Source organism: Fukomys damarensis, unplaced genomic scaffold, assembly GCF_012274545.1.
Source record: "Fukomys damarensis isolate Sample0158 unplaced genomic scaffold, DMR_v1.0_HiC HiC_scaffold_23, whole genome shotgun sequence".
Taxonomy (NCBI): Eukaryota; Metazoa; Chordata; class Mammalia; order Rodentia; family Bathyergidae; genus Fukomys; species Fukomys damarensis.
Genome location: NW_022900935.1, coordinates 63,725,446 through 63,738,595, shown reverse-complemented (window position 1 = coordinate 63,738,595; position 13,150 = coordinate 63,725,446). Strand labels below are relative to the sequence as shown.

Here is a 13,150-nt window from a genome sequence, read left to right as displayed (position 1 = left end):
GCTCGGTGACCCGGCTCTGTTTCTTGCGTCCGAACAGGTTGCCCATGGCGGACCCGCGACCGGCCGCTCTACCGTCGCCGCCCTGCAGCCACCGTACTCGCTCCCCCTCCCTACGGCGGCCGCGCAGGGCCAGGAGCGGCAGAACGCGAACCGCCACTCCGGGATTCGCTTCCCGCACGGCCTCTTTGGATCCGCGGAAGCCGCTGGAGTAACCTCGGGTTAGTCCGGTCCGGATGGCCTCACGGATGCGCCGTGTGCGCACCCTGTCGGTGTGGGTGAAAACCAAAACTCTGCTTCTCTACATGGATGCACTTTGCAGGTTCCGATCCAGGCGCCCCGGCCTTCGGGAACTCCGCGGGCTCCACACACAAAGCGCGTTTAGTGATGTCGCATCCAGCGCTGCGCTCCGGAGTGTCGGCTGGGACGCCGTCCAGCACCGCCGCTTCGTTCTTCCCCCTGCTTCTGACTTTGGTCGAGGCTGAGGGACGGGCCGGTCCCGCTCTGTGGAATCGAAGCCTCCCCCTCCTTCAGGGGGTCATAAACTTTCCTGGGCCCGTTGGGGCCACGGGGCGGAGTCACCCTGCCGCCCTGTGGGGCTCCGGGTGCCGGGATTGTTGCAGCTGAAGAAATAGTCATACTCGGGGGTTGTCTCTAGACCCCAGGGTGAGCTCGGTGGGGTGTGGCAGACACCCCACACGCACGGCTTTCCAGTCTGCAGCTCCCGAGGCCTGCAGTGCAGCCCTGGGCTTACTGTCTCGGCCGGAAGGGGAGTCCTGGGGCTTTCCCCAGCCCCTCTTCGCCTTAGAGAGGCAATAAAGCAAGCATGCCGACTGCTGCGCCTTCTAGTTCAGTCATGCGTTCCAGGACTGAAGCACGAGCTATAGGAAGGGTCTGTGGGCTCCTCGGCCCCACTGAGCGTCAGACTTGGGCCAAGACTGAAGTGTCCTCCCATCCTCCTTTGACTGTGCCGTCTGTCCCCAGGAATGAGCCTCCTGAAAGCCAGCGCCTCGTGATTCCTAAGCTGTTTCTGCATTTATTTCCTCCCCCTCTGTCACAGTTACTGTGGTCAATGGGTGCAGGGCCTGCGACCCGGAGGTGGCCATTCTGGTCTGCAGCAGTGCTTCCGGGTTCTTCCTCCAGGTCTGCGACTTGACTCCATTTGGGAATGGGCCAACAGGCCGAGAGTCAAGTCCATTTCGGGGACTCAAGTCAGGTGTAGGCCACCAGACCTGGAATTTCGTTTCAGGGCAAGCGGTGTTCTAGTGGACTCACTTGTTCAGTCCCAGGGACCCTCTGATTAGCGGATTCCCCTCAGGCCAGGGCACAGGGAGCATCAGTGTGTCCAGCTGCCTGCTTCAGGCCTCAGCTCACCTTGGCCTCAGTGGTTAGCTGCTGCCTCTTGGCCTCTGCTGCTCTGGGTTCCCATTGTTCCCAAGAAATCTGAGAGCCCCTTTCAACAGTGCCCCCCCATCAACTCCACCTAGAGCAGCAGTCGTAGAACTTTCTTGCCTTTGAGGTCCCCACGCACATTTGCTTCCTGCGCCCTAGTGAAAGCAGTGTCTTCAGGGTGCATAGCTGGGGTGTGGCCTCACGGGCTGCCCTTGGCAGACCGGTTCAAAGTCCTTTCCTCCACGAATCTCCGGATTCTTTCCACACACACACTGTGGACGCTGGTGTCTCATGCTAACTGCAGGCCCTGTCGAGTCTGAGTTTCAGTCCATCAAGGAAAGCATGGGCTGTGGCTCCAACTGCATGAGGGGAACCCGGGGAGGGGTGGAGCAGCGAATTCCATCCCATCTGGGTTCTATTTCAACCTCCTCAGTCTAACACCCTAGGATCCACTTCCACACATATCCCCAGGTCTCTGCCAATATATAGTTGAAAAATCTCTGAATTCTTGTAGTCTATAATCCAGGATTTGGCAAACTATGGCCCGTGAGCCACATTTGGCCCAGAGCTTGTTTTTTGTACAGCTCATGAGCTAAGAATGGTTTTTATACTTTTAAAGGGTTGTAACTCACATACACACACACACACACACGCACACACGCACGCACAATAACAACATTGAAAAAGAAGAGAAAGTTGGAGAACAAGAAGGTGGACAGAGGCCTTTAGTGTCCTACAGAGTCTAAAATGTATCCTCTTTGGTTCTTCACAGAAAAAACTCCCAAGTCTCTGCCATGAGCTGTTTCTTGCTGTCATATCTGGTACCCAGACCCCAGGTTGACACTTAGCCCCGGTCTTGCAGCAGAGGAGGGGGCTATGAGGCCACTGAGGGGGAGAGAACCTTGGGGGATCTGCTGCAGATGGGCTCCGGGGAGGAGGCTCTGGGTGACCTGGGACATTCAAGATCTTAGTCTCCTCTCTGAGTTCAGGGTTCTGGTCTTTCTTTCAAGGCCCTAACTTTCAAGTGAGGAAACTGGCAAGGGTTGGAGTTCAGTTGACACTGTGATCACGTGTGTGCATTTGGCTTTGGTGTTTGAGCTTCAGCAATATGGGCTGTCCAAGAAGTAAGAGATCCTGGGTGCAGTGGCACACGTCTGTAATTCTAGCACTCTGGGAGGCTGAAGCAGGAAGATCACACATTCAAGGCCAGCCTGGAAAATTTTGGGGGCCCCACCCTACAGCTGGTGTCCCCACTTTCACTTGAGTCCCAGGGGACAAGCTTCAGGTTGCATTTTATCGTGCTTGGTTCCCACCAGTCCCATAGGGAAGGAGCAACGATTTTCTGAGGGTAAGAAGCTCAGTGTGGTGGATTCACTAATGGGCACGATGGAACGCCCAGCTGAACTGGATCAGCGTGGTGTGGGCGTGGAAGACCCACCTGAAGATTGCTGCCAGCAGCCTAACAAGAAGTGGAGGGGAAGCTTGTGGGCTGTTGATTTCCTTGGAGAAGCTTGCAGTGGCTGGCTTTCCTGATGGGAACTTGGCTGTTCTCATTGTTGGGGGAGGAGCTCAGATCCTCGTTGTTGCCTGGAATGCACTGGACTCTGGTCTCCACCTTGAGCAGTACTTCCTGGCTCCAGTCCGGATTTCTCAGCCTGGTGGCACAGATCCTTCACCGGCTGGCTCAGGCTTTCTAGCTGCCACCACTGGTCTTTGGGGTGTCCAGTGCAGATCATTGATACAGACGAGTGTGAGACAGTGCCCTGAGCTCTAGGTCTTCAGCTGGACTTGTGTGGGACATTGCCTTGGGATCCAGGTCCTGGCCTGGATTCTTCGGCTCTCTAGCATGTGGAGAGATCTCTGGCACTCCTCTAAGTGTTCAACTTTTTGGGTGGCTAATATAAAATAATTCTATAAATTATTAAATCTGTTCCCTTGCAAACCGACTACAACACTCAGGGATGTGTTCAAGCCCAGGTCACAGCCTGAACAACCTCCAAATTGGAAGGTCTGTCTCCTGGGACGATGGTTCCAGTCAGAGACAGAAACTACGCTGGTCATCTGAACAGGAAAATGCGATTAAAGAGTTGTTACTAGAAAAAGATGTTTGACTATTAAAAGGGTACAGGAGGACTCTAAGGAATCCAAGAATAGCAGCCCCCATTTCTAGGGCAGAGGACACCCAGGGAAGAGGCTGTGGGCGCAGAGGAAACTTGCCGGCCTGGGGCTGCACTCTGCTGCAGAGTGTGGCAGCCCCCAGAGCTTGCAGCCGCCCACGGTGACTCCAGCCGCTGGCAGGGCCAGCCAGGCCGGCCCGAAATCCATGGAGGGGCGCTCATGGCTGGGAGCGCCCACGCTGGAGGAGGCTGCAGAAGTAGCCAGTGGGTGGCTGCGAAGGTCACGCAGCAGCTGCACTACAGCAGGGGTGCTGAGCCCCGGGGGAAGCCCTGGGGCCATGAAGGAGGCCCGAGTCCCATGCCCAGCGCAGCAGGTAAGCAGAGCAGAAAGGGCAGCCCTTCCTCTGCCAGGACTCCGTGTGGCTCCTCCATGCCCTCTGCAGCCAGCCTCACCTTGAGTTAGCTGAAGAGTACTCCCAAGGGCTCGGCTGTGTCCTCATAGGGCGGGGGCAGAGTGGACAAGCCGAGGGCCGAAAGCCAGCAGGCCTCCAGCTGTGACTCCCAGACTCGGCCACGGAGGGTAGGTGGCTTCCTCCTGGGAACTTGTCCACCAAGCCAGGGGAGCTGAGCAGCCGGGGAAGAGGCCTGTGGGGAAGGAGTTTCTGTCTGCCACCCACAGTGCCTAGGAGCCTTCCTCGGTGCGTGCTGCCTAAGCCACACATCTGTGAGCTGAGAGAACCGCTCGGAGGCCTCACAGCGATGGAAGATGGGCAACAGGGCAGGTGGCTGGTGCACACCAGTATGTCACAGCGAGCTTGTAAAAACATGCAACTTAGGGGCCTTCTGCAGAGAAGCCTCTGGTCCTGTCCATCAGGAGCCACTCCTAGCCCTGGTGCCCACCTGTGCATGCGGTAAGAGTGAGTGACTATCTCAGTCTCACACACCAAAGACTCACTGAATTACATCCCTAGCCTTTTTTATTTTGGGATATGGTCTTGCCGAATTGCCTAAGCCACCCTCAAACTTGTGATCCTTCTGCCTCAGCCTCCTGAGTTGGGATTACAGGTGTGCACCACCATGGCTACCTCAGATTTTGTCAATCTAAGCTTTACTAAACTCCATCTTTTTGGTTCCGAGGATACTTACCCAACTGGCCAAGACCAAAGCCCCTGGCAGCATTACCCATTCTGACCACTGCTTGGTGACCGTGCCCAGCCTGCCCCAGCCTCTCACAAATCTGGGACCTGCTTTTAGTAGCAGCATCCATCACCTTGACCCCTCGCCTGCAGGCTTCTCACTGACAAGCTCCCGGGGGGATTTGGTGAAGGGATGTGTGCTTTGGGGCAGAAGGCAGACACAGAAAGTGCATGCTTCCTCACCACTTGGTATTAGTGTTCCTGTTGCTCCAAGCTTCTCACAGGGGCACAAGGCTCTGGACTCAAGTCAGACCCGCAAATCCAACCAGGCCGTGGCTCAGCCTCTGTTTCTCCCACCACATGTGGAGGAGGTGGGCTGTGTGTCAGATGTTTACTCATCTCCCGGGCTGGGCTCCACCTCACTACAGTGTGGGCTCTGGAGGTGATGGGCGAGGGGCTCCCCAAGGGCATCCCTGCCGCAGGTGTGGTCTATAGGCAGGGGTGAGGGTGCTGTTTGAGGGGGTCAAGTGCAGTCCCCCCAACTCTACCTCAGCTCTTTCCTACTCTGTGTTCTTTACATCAGCGGCCTGGGGAGGCTGAGAATTCAATTTCCTTGTAATTCTACGAGCAGCAGGGTAAAGCCCGGGGAACGATTTTCAGATACAATAGTCCTGCTACAAGCAACTCGATTTTCTTTTCTAGTAGTCCCACATATTTCCTGGTTTTCTCACCCTGCCTCGAGCTGAAAATTTAAAGCTTCTTGTATGTTATTTTAAAAATCAAATCTTCCCAGGGCTGGTAGAGCTCAGCAGCCCACCCTGCAGTCCTCCTTGTCCTGATTCTCACAGCAGGATGATGTGCTTGCAGCTGCTTCTTGGTCTCCCAGGTCTGCCTTTCTGGAAAGACCCCGCTTCCAGCAATGGCGGAGCAGGATCTGCCACAACATGACCAACGGCCACTGCCCTTGCTGCCCAGTGAGGCTGCACCCTGGGCAGTGTGGACAGCGGAAACATCCTGCCACACAGCGTGGTGGGCAGGGCAGGCCCCGCTGAGGCTCCAGGCTGTCCCAGCTCCAGGCAGTAGCTGAGAATGCCGGCTCCTTGGACTGTAGAATCACTGCCTGGGCTGCCTCCACCTTCAGATGTCAGTCTCTGTAGGTGTTCCCTTTGTAGGACACCAGCCACTTGGATGACCCTGCTCCAGGATGACCTCATCCTAACTACCCTATTTCCAAGCAAGGTCACATTCTGAGGTGTTGGAGGCCAGGGTTTCAACAGGAATTTTAGGGGTACAAATCTAACCCCTAAACACAAAAATCATCACCCTGTCTCATCCTTCCAGCATCTGCTTCTGGAAGTGGCTTCTGGCACTCAATACCCTATTACTTGAGGTTGCTTGGGAAAATAAGAAGCTCTGGGCTGTCCAGTAGGGAGGCACATAGAATCCGGGAGAAATGGAGGAAGGAAGACTGGGAACCTACCCCTGGGTCCTGGTGGCTTTCAGAGACAGAGGAACAGCCAGAAACTCTGGGTGATGGTCACAGCTGCCTCCAGTGCCAGGGAGGATCGTGGAGACCATTGTGTAACTGCAGGCCTGCCAGGGGACAGTGGTAGGGACTACTCTTTCCCCCTCGAGTCTCAGGTGGAAGCTGCCCTGGGACCCCGCTCACAACTTCCTGCTGCTGGAAGGGCAGTGGCAGGGGCGGCACAGAGCTGAGCCCCACAAGCTGGAACACACAGGAAGGCAAGGGTCAGGCGAGAAGGGAAAGTTCCAACCAGAAAATGGCACTGGGTGGTCAGTGGATGACACACAGGCCAGGAGGCAAAGAGAGCGGTCCCTGTGGGGAGCAGCACACAGGCCCCTGGGCTCAGGCAAGGTGGAGACCCGGCCTGCTGGGTACAGGAGCTGCCTGACACAGGCCGGACTTGCTGTAGCCCCATCTCCCAGGAAAGCTACTGCGAGGGTGGAGAGGCCATGGAGGCACCACCAGACCAGTCGGCTGCGGCCCATGCCCGAGCCTTGCTGAAATCAGGAGGGCAGGCAGCTTCCAGTCACGGTGGGGAAGCTGAGGGGCAGTGCAACTGCTCCTCCAGACCAGTGCTCCTCTGACCTGTGCCCCTCACATGTGTGGCACGCGTGGGTGTGCGCCAATACCTGGCTCATGCCAGGAAACCCGAGGGAAATGTGTGCTAGGTTGTGGGTTGTAGGGGGGGTACAAGCAGGCTGCAGCAGGATGCAGGCGGGATGTGGCTGGGGTGCCTGTGGGGTACAGGTGAGATGGGTGGGTGCAGGTCGATGCCATGGAGAGCTGTGCAGTGTCCAGTGGTCCTGGTGGGGTCTTGGTCACACTAAAAAGGTGGAGACACAGGCAGAAGAGAAGAAGGAACAAGTCCCAGGAATATTCTAGAATAAACCAAAGGAATCTGCAGACTTCCAGGCTTTGGGTTGAGTCCCAAACTGTTGATGCTGGAGCTCGAGGCTGTGGGAGCGCCCGGCTTGCTCTGCACATCTGGGACACACAGCTCTTTGCCGCCTATGGGTGGCCCGCGGGACAGGCCCACACTGGTGTGGGGGCTGCTTGGAGGGAGGCCCAGGAAGGCCTGGAGGACAGTGGCTTGCTGGTGACCCTCTGGACTCGCGGAGTGCGCCAGAGTGGGGATACAACTCTGGGGCCTTGTGAGCAGCGGGAGGTCTGGGCTGGGAGGGCACAGGAAGGACCACAGGCACCAGCCTCCCTTCGGGCAGCCCCTCCCCGCTGGGCCGCCTGGCTGGGCCTCTACGGCCCCGAGAGGTGGCCACGCGGTGGCGCTGCAGGACAGGCAGATGCGGACTGGCGCGGGGCTGCCAGTCCTGAGGGATGAGACAGCAGCCGGGCTCCTGCCCTGGATGGCTGGGCACGGACACCACAGGGAGCCGAGTCCGAGAGGCCAGCGGTGGGCCATGGAGGCCAGGGTGGCCACAGGATCTGCCCTCTACGATAAAAAATACCTGAGAGCAGGCAGTTTACAAATAACAGGAGTGCACTTCTCAGCCTGTGGGGGGCTGCGCTCTGGCTCTGAGGTGACACCTGGCTCTCCCGTCCTGAGGCAGGGGTCCTCCTGCCTGTCACCTCTCAAGGCCCCCCGTCGGGAGATTGACAGACTGCAACCGTCGCCCTACCCCTCTGGTCCTGTACCAGGGCGGGGTGAAACTGGCATTCAGACCCCGATGGTCTGCCCACACAGTCTGTCTTCCCGTCCTGTGCTGTCATTTTTTTTTTTTTTTTTAATAGAGCCGAGATGCACGTGGCATGCAGGTAACCATTTGAAAGTGTACAACGTCGTGGTGTTTGCGGCACTCACAGCGTTGTACAGTCCCCATCTCCACAACACTTTCACGCCGGCAAGCCCCCTGTGCCCTCTGTGGGGCCTCCCCTCCTTCCCCGCTGCCCCCTTATGCCTCCAGGGGTTTACCTGTTTTGGGTACTTCCTGAAACAGGACAGAACCTCGTGGGGCCTTATGCCTGAGCTCGTCCACTTGCTCAAGGGCTCCTCTCAGAGTCGTTCACGGGGAGCCAGGAAGAAGTGCGAATCCTCCAGGTCTTCCCTTTTCAGTGTTGTCCCAGCTGTCAGAGGCCTTGATAATCCTGCATGAATTTGAGGGCTGAATTTCCTGCTTTTGCATGATGGGCACTGGAGTTTTGAGAGGGATGTGAGGTGGTGAGGTCACTTGGAGAGTACTGCCACCTTACCATAGCTTTAGTTCTGATCCATAAACATGGGATGTCTTTCCACCCATTCCGGTCTTCTAACATTCAGCAGTGCTTTGTACTCTATTTCCCTGAAAGTAAGCCTCGGTTAAGATCGTCAGATAGATGCATTTAGTACATCCATTGCAACACTTAACAGATGCATTAAATTGTAAAATAATATTAACATAATCAAATATAAATAGTATCATTAATACTTAAATAATATAAATTATTTGTAAATACCCAAGCAGGCACCTTTGCCTGCGAGGTAAACATTTATGTAAACAGAAAGACTCGAGACTTATTGGCGAGGGACCACCAGAGCGGACACAGGGCACAAATAACGGGCACACTCAATAGGCAGTGGACGCGGCTGTCTGTGTGGATCCTCATAATACGTCGTGTGTCACATTGCACGTGCTTAACACACTCGTGTGAAATGTGTCTTCGGAGTTTTGTGTCTGCGGTTTTGTCGCTTTGGTGTGGCCCACCATTCTTGGCCGTCGTCCTTTTTGTCACCGCTCCTGTCCCGCAAGCCTTCGGTTAACACTGATGTAATGGGAACTTTGGGAAGCCAGCCCGCAAGGAGTCGTGACGGGTGAAGAATGCTTGGGATGAGATCACTGGCAGCTGCGGGGCCAGTGCCCTGCGATGAGGCTGCGTGGACAAGAAGAGAGCTCTGGGGCTGGACAGGCGAGGCTGGGCCGGTGGCTCCACAGGAAATGGAGTCGCAAGAGATCCAGGCCGGAATTCAGGGTTTGGAGTTATGATCATGGTCCAGAAGATGATATGACTTTATTTGAATAAATGTAGATTTTTTTTTTTGTGTGTGTATATATATGTATATATATGACATGCCCTGAAAATAAGCCCTATTGTGTCTTTTGGAGAAAAGGTTAATATAAGACTGGGTCTTTTTTGGGGGAGTGGATATGGGAGTTTTCAGTATGCTGATCTCTACTTCCTTTGTTAATTTATCCCTGGGTAGCTCATTCTTTCCCATGTAATTCATTTCATTTCTTTTCAGATTGTTCAATACTGTTGTATCATTTACTTTATTCCCCTAGCCCCCAAAATTGTTAAATAGCAAAAATTAACTCATAAATGCACACCAGTGTGAGTGAGTTCCACTTTGCCTTTGGTTGTGGCAATCACTGGCCTGTCACCCTCCCTGTAGTACCTGGGGGTGGTCACCAGCTCCCCCTTTCCAGGTACAGGATAGTTTCCTGTGTGTGGCTGGGGCTCTCGTGGCCACCTGGGTTGTTGGAAGGACTTCATCCTGCCAGTTGGGGGATGCCGACAGCTCTCTGGGAGTCCCCTGCCCGGGCACAGTGAGCCTGGAACGTCCTTACCCAGGACCACTGCTGGGGCACGGGGCCCAGTCCCAGGTAGAGAGCCCCTGTCCCTTGCTCCTGACATCCTGGGTCAGAGCCTGTGGAAGTCACCCCCATGGCGGGTCCTCCCTGAGCCCCTTGGGCTGAGCCCCTCAGGCCAAGCCTTCTATACCCACTCCCCTTGCCCCAGGCCCATGGGGGGGTGGCTGGATGGCCTGAGACACCCTGCCATCTTCCCTGTCTCATCAGGGTGGAGTCTGCACGGGGACCTTGGAGGTGGGTGGCCCTCTGGTCATGTCTGGATGGCACCTGCCCATGTGATGCAGCCCCCCAGGACTTGGAGACTGGGTGGCAGGATGGCCCAGTGGGTCCTGATGTCAGCTAGAAGTGTGTCTCCTTTCCAGCAGGAGACCAGCATGGTGAACGGCCTATGGCTTCTCTGGCCCTGGAAGCTGACTGTGAGACTTCAGGCTTAAAGGAAGCCACACAGTCCCAGGGAGGGAAGACCAGGTCTTGAGGGTAGTGGGAACTCCTTTCTCACCTCCTTCGGCAAGTGCATCATGACCCAAGGCTGCAGGATGGGCAGGGGAGGGCAGTGGAGCACTAGACAGGCTGGGCCAAGGAGGCCATGCCCTGAGGGACACACCCACACGGTGCTGCCGCCAGCTGCTGCTGATGAATGAGCAGATACCAAAAGGGTCACCCGCTGGCCTCAGCTCAGGGGCCGGTGGGGACGTCAGGATGCTGCTCTTTCCTGCTCTGAGTCTCAGGCATGGGGGCCTTGCCCCCTCTCCCTGGGGTCCCCGACCTCACCTCCAGCCACCCTGCAGTGAGCAGCACTTGGTCTCTGAAGGTGCTGAGGCAGCAGGTACCGAGATGGCTGAGCTGACCCTGCGGCCGGAGCTCCAGCTGCAGAGCGTCACCAAGTGTCCTGCAGTCACACTGAGGATGCTGATGGCTGCCGTGAACATGTCCCCGAGCCCAGGAGCCTGAGACCCTTCCCACCCCAGCTCCTACCCCACACCAGAGGATGGCGGAGACCCAGGAAGGAGTCCATTCTGGCCCCTGGCCGGCCTCCATCGGCCACAGCACCCATGGTGGAGCCGCAGTGTCAGCCGCCTCCTCATTCTCATGCTGGGTGAGGGCTCTTGGGCCATGTCGAACGAGCCTGTGCCAGGTCACATGGCAGCAGATGGAGCCTGGCCACTCCTGTACTCAGCTGTTGGTGTGGGGCCGTGGGGCTGGGAGGGGCTGGGCCAGGAGCCGGGCAGATGAGGCCCCGCTGGGGTAGGGTGGGGGCTCCGGTTTGGCTAATGGTGGGGTGGAGGTGGGGTGCGAGGTGGTCCTGGCCAGGTGGGTGAGTACAGGAGCCGGGCCTGCCGTTGTCCAAGGAACCATGGCGGAGGTCAGTAGTGGGGAGTCGAGGGCTCTTCCTTCTCTCGGCTAAGGAGCCAGACAAGGTGTCCAGGTGGGTGCTGTGTGGCCACAAGACCAGTGGCTGTGCTCTACCAGAACCTGCACCACCGCGAAGACCTCCGGTGAGTACACGGCCTCCACCAGACACTGCTCCGGAAGCTCTGCCGGTCCCGCGGTTCAGGCTCACAGCACTTAAATCCTGAGGTCGTTGTCCCTACCTGAAGGCAAGGGCCCTGGCCAGCTGCCAGGGTGAAGGCGGATCTCGAGTCGGGGGTGGCTCTGAGGTGCCAGTGGACAGAGTTCCAGGCCGCTGTGGTCTGTAACCATTGACCCAGCTCCCAGGACAGGAGTTTGTCCCCTCATGGTCCAGAGGAGGTGGGCCAGGCTGGCCCTCCTGAGGCCTCTCCTGGGCTTACAGACCCTGTGTCTGTATCCCTGTCTCCTTTCTCATCATAAGCTGGTCAGACTGGGTTAGGGCCTGAGTGACCTCTTTAAAAGCTGTGTCTTCAAAAACAGCCACTCTGAGGGCTGGGGACACTGCATAGCCACTCGTCCTGGCCGCCCTGCCCCTTCCCTTACCTGCCGTCTGTCCTCAGAGGGCCTCACTTGCCTGACATGGAGGTGCTATCTCACTTCTGGGGACTTGTGGGCCCCAGATGAGCCCAGTGACTGAATCAGAACGACCCCTCCAGGATGTCTGCTCAAACTCCAGGAAAGGGACGCATGAGAGGCAGCGACAGCCCCATGGCAGGTGTCTGAGGTCCCACCTGGTGGCAGCCCCTGAGGAAGCCCTGTGGCCCTCCTTGGGGACACACCTCCACCCTGCTGTCCTGGCACAACTGTCCCTGGCCTTCATCTTGGCTGCACGGCCTGGCAGCAACTAGAGAAGTCCAGTGTGGCCTTTGCCTCCATGCTGGACTGGCCACAGGCCCACCCCATTCTCGTGAAAACTCAATTTGTACCAGGTTCTGCTGATAGGAAACCAGCACTAACAGGAAAATCATTGCTCTTCAGGTGGAGCTGGAGCACTGCCTGAGCAAGGCCAGGCGTCCAGGTTTCTATGGCAACCACCTCGCCACCTTCCAGGCCAGGGCTCAGAGCTGCGGACGTGGCTCAGGAAATGTTTACTCACAGCCCGCCCTTGCCTACCACACCATGGTCCTGGGATTGTTGCTGGGCCGAAGATCCTTGGCACACAATGGCCAGCACCAGCCCAGCCAGCTCTGGAAGACAAAAGCCATGGTTGTGTGGCATACCCCCCCGCCCAGCCCTGGCAAGCTGGGCTGAGGACCCCGGGTCTCCATGGACTCCTTCGGGAGGGAGGGACTCTGGGGTAGATAGAGGGATGGTGTGAATGATGCCCCCAGGCCATCCACAGCCCATCCCAGAACACAACCATATTTGTTACCTGGCAAAGCAGGTTATGGTGCCGGTTAGCAGCTGCAGCTCAGGACTTCTTGGGTGACCCGGGTCAGCCAGTGTCCTTCCAGGTGGAAGGGGGAGGCAGGAGGGTCTGCGTCAGAATGAGGGCTGTGAGAAAAACAACCAGCCGTTGCCGGTTCTGAAGGGGAGGAGGAGGCCAAGAAGCCAGGAGCAGGGGCCCTGGAAGGGAGTGGCCCAGAAGCACATCTTCCCCTAGACAGCAACCCAGCCAGGCAGCACCTGACCCGACCCAGACAGCCACCCTAAAATCACAACTGGGTGTGAAGAGGAGGAAAACAGAGACCATGCAGGCTGGCTCTTCCCCAGGACGCTTGCTGCTGAATTTGGGTCTTTTCTTAGCCACAACACTGGTGCCGTGCAGGGCAGAGACGGAGCCCCCACCCCCCATGCCAGGCCCGTGTGCCTGCCTGGAGAGGTCCATATGCAGAGTGGCCCATGCCTTGGGGACAGCACAAGGTGGCCGGAACATTTGCAGAAGACCCAGGAAATGCCCTGGCCTCCCTGCAGGCCCTTCTACAGCTGCTACCCTCAGCACGCGCGACTTTTGTCACCAACGGGCCGGGCATGCTGCTGCCTAAAGGACAC

The 13,150-nt window shown here is 57.2% G+C and overlaps 1 protein-coding gene and 1 long non-coding RNA gene across 2 annotated transcripts in view; both read right to left on the bottom strand.

Moving 5' to 3' along the window:
- Chmp6 (charged multivesicular body protein 6) overlaps positions 1–636 on the bottom strand; it is a 10,328-nt gene extending 9,692 nt beyond the window's left edge. The window contains exons 1-2 of the mRNA XM_010618740.2: positions 392–636; positions 11–263 (exon numbers count right to left, since the gene is read on the bottom strand). Of these exons, the coding sequence (XP_010617042.1) occupies positions 11–263; positions 392–636 (498 nt within the window). The remainder of the gene's footprint in view (positions 1–10; positions 264–391) is intronic.
- Positions 637–6,524: 5,888 nt separating this feature from the next.
- On the bottom strand, positions 6,525–8,521 carry LOC104858393. Its single transcript, XR_779137.3, has 3 exons — positions 8,373–8,521; positions 8,095–8,267; positions 6,525–6,990 (listed from the first exon to the last, which is right to left on the bottom strand). It is a non-coding gene; the product is annotated as an uncharacterized LOC104858393 (long non-coding RNA).
- Between the last annotated feature and the right edge of the window lie 4,629 nt (positions 8,522–13,150).